Raw genomic sequence first — 2880 nt, 5'->3', positions numbered from 1 at the left:
ACCTTGGCTTCGAGGACACAGCCCCTCTCCCGGAGGCCTATCCGTGTGCACCGCCTCTTCCTCAGAGAGCAGGGGCCCAAAACAGCAAAGTCCCAACCCCAGAAGCTCACAAAGAATCCCATGCCCAACCAGGAGCTGGTCTTTTCTATCATTTCTCTCCTCATCCAAAGCTACCAATAAATGCTAAGACGATCTTCACAAAAGGGAAAGAAAGCTGAGGTCAAAGGCATTAAACAGACAGGGCTGTTGCTTATTTACTGATTTCCTGAGGGCCTACGAATGTACAAATGCGCTGGGCACTGTCCTCCCCGCCCCCCACCGCCCAATAAAGGGCATGGACCATCCATGGGTGCAGCATGTCCCCTTGACTCTGCGGGGTCACGGCAGAATCTGGCACAGGAAACCACACCCCAATGGGATGGGGTGCTGAGCACGGTGATGGGCACGACGTGGCGGAGCTGTGCTGTCCCCTGGGGTGGTGGTCAGAGCACTTACCAGGGACCAGGCATGGCTCTCACCCTGCAAGGGCAGCCCCATCTGAGCCTCATGGCTGCGCCACGAAGTGGTCGTGCTGGTCCCACCAGGCCAGCAAGGAAACAGCAGCCCAGCACAGCAAGGCTCAGGAAAGCACCAAGACCACACAGATGTGTGGCGGCGACAGCGTCGGTGCTGCAGAGCCGAAGTCAGGCTGCGGAGCCCACGGCCGCTTCTGCCCTGCACTGAGCAAGAGCCCGCGGCTGAGAGGTGGAGGCAAGAGGCCAGGTCCGCCCAAGGAGAGCTTTACAAAGAGAATGCTCGAAAGTGCTGGAGGAACCGAGACAGGTTCACTCTGACTGGGGTAAGAAGGGTGGGGGCAGGGGGACAGCGAGGAGAAGCGGGACCAGCCCAGCCACACCCAGAAATCTAGGCCTGAATCTGAAGAGTCATATGTTAATGGCTTGGAGCACCTCAATACCAGAAAAGAGCACATGTTCAAGGATACACAAAAGAATACCAGTCCAAGATAACTAAAAAACATAAAATGCATTTTAGTTACAAATTCATAACAATTTTTAACAAGTACAAAGCAAGGGAACTGCTACAAACAAATGCTGGAGAGGGTATGGAGAGAGGGGAACCCTCCTACACTGCTGGTGGGAATGTAAAGTGGTGCAGCCACTGTGGAGGACAGTATGTAGTTTCCTTAAAAAATTAAAAAAAAAAAAACAAAACAGATCTACCGTCTATCCCCACTTCTAATCCTACTCCTGGGCATATATCCAGAGAAAATAAAAATTCAGAAAGATACATGCACCACAATGTTCACAGCAGCACTATTTACAACAGCCAAGACATGGAAACAACCTAATGCCTGTCAGCAGAGGACTGGATAAAGAAGACACGGTACACATCCGCAATGGAATATTGCGCAGCCATAGAAAGAACGAAACAATGCCATTTGTGACATGGGTGGCCCTAGAGATGATCAAACTAAGTGAAGTCAGAGAAAGACAAACATCACATGATACCGCTTACACTTGGAAGTTAAAGAAATGATACAAATGAACTTATTTACAGAACAGAAACAGACTCACAGACATAGAAAACAATCTTATGGTTACCAGAGGGGAAGTGGGGGAAGGACAAATTAGGAGTTTGGAATGAATACATACACACTACTATACATAAAATAGTTAATCAACAAGGACCTACTATATAACACAGAGAACTCCACTCAATACTCTATAAAAACCTGTAAGGGAAAAGAATCTGGGATAGAATAGATACACACATATATATATAACTGAATTACTTTGCTGTACACCTGAAACTAACACAATATTGTATATTAACTACACTCCACTATAAAATAAAAATTAAAAAAAAAAAATAAGGGACCTGGCCAAACTTGTAGGGATAAAAACTGGCCGTAGCACGAATCAGGAGCCCAGAGATCAGTGTCCCCAACCTAACTCACCCTGCAAAGGCACCTACCTCCTAGTCCAGGGGACCCATGTCCTGTTCTGTGAAATTTATGTGACCACTTTGGAAAATAAAATCCACGTAAATGTGAACTATTACAATTAAGTCCATCATCAATGATCCTTTCTCTGAAACACTGGTCTTCAACAGTCAACAGCACATTTAACCAATACTCACCTCTCTCTCAGCATGATTTTTAGAAAAGAAATCCATGAGGGAAACCGGTTTATGTCTTGATGTGATTCCTAACTGCAGTATCCTAACCCTCCAGTGTGGCTTGCTACTATTCTGAAACCATCACCACTACATTTCCTGGGCCAAACATGTCTTTCTTAGTCTTTGCCAAGGAGGAGAGATGATTCCATTAACAGGACCTCATGGCGGGACTTTCTCAACATCATCGAAGCACAAGCTACTCCAATCCCCAACAGGCTCCCGCCCCTAGGCATCTGGACCCACAGGTGCCTCTGCCTCAGGTGCATAGATCAAATCACAGATGGGGATAAAAGTGACCTTAGGGCCTTGAGAAGCAGTACTCAGAAAATAATCTTTCCCCCTCGGGCCTCCTGTCCCCATACCCCACTAAGAAATCACCTCATCTGAGTTAATTAATGCGGCAAATTAAGGATATAGCATTAGGAGGAGGAAACCACAAAAAGTCAAAAGGAGAAGTGAAGCCCTGAAGATCAAAACTGCAACTCCTCTGATGCTGGGTAACTTGTTACTAGGAGACGGGGCAATACTCTCATGGAATAAAGGCTGCAGAGGATGACTATTGGAGCTTCCTCCCAAACTAAGCTATGTTCTTTGGGAAATTAAAGCCACATTACCATATTTAAAATAAATAACCAGAGGGAATTTGCTGTGTGTCTCAGAAAGCTCAAATCTGGTGCTCTGGGACAACCAAGAGGGGTGGGA

The 2880-nt window shown here is 46.6% G+C and overlaps 1 protein-coding gene across 1 annotated transcript in view; it reads right to left on the bottom strand.

The window, feature by feature from the left end:
* The window catches only part of FNIP2 (folliculin interacting protein 2), a 105917-nt gene extending 104317 nt beyond the window's left edge, over positions 1-1600 (bottom strand). The window contains exon 1 of the mRNA XM_010836088.1: positions 496-1600. Coding sequence (XP_010834390.1) covers positions 496-548 — 53 coding nt within the window. The 5' untranslated portion in view covers positions 549-1600. The remainder of the gene's footprint in view (positions 1-495) is intronic.
* Positions 1601-2880: the final 1280 nt, after the last annotated feature.

The sequence above is a fragment of the Bison bison genome, unplaced genomic scaffold (genome assembly GCF_000754665.1).
Source record: "Bison bison bison isolate TAMUID 2011002044 unplaced genomic scaffold, Bison_UMD1.0 scf7180017864060, whole genome shotgun sequence".
In the NCBI taxonomy this organism is placed as follows: Eukaryota; Metazoa; Chordata; class Mammalia; order Artiodactyla; family Bovidae; genus Bison; species Bison bison.
Note: the sequence above shows the minus strand (reverse complement) of the source record. Positions and strands in the feature narration are given on the sequence as shown.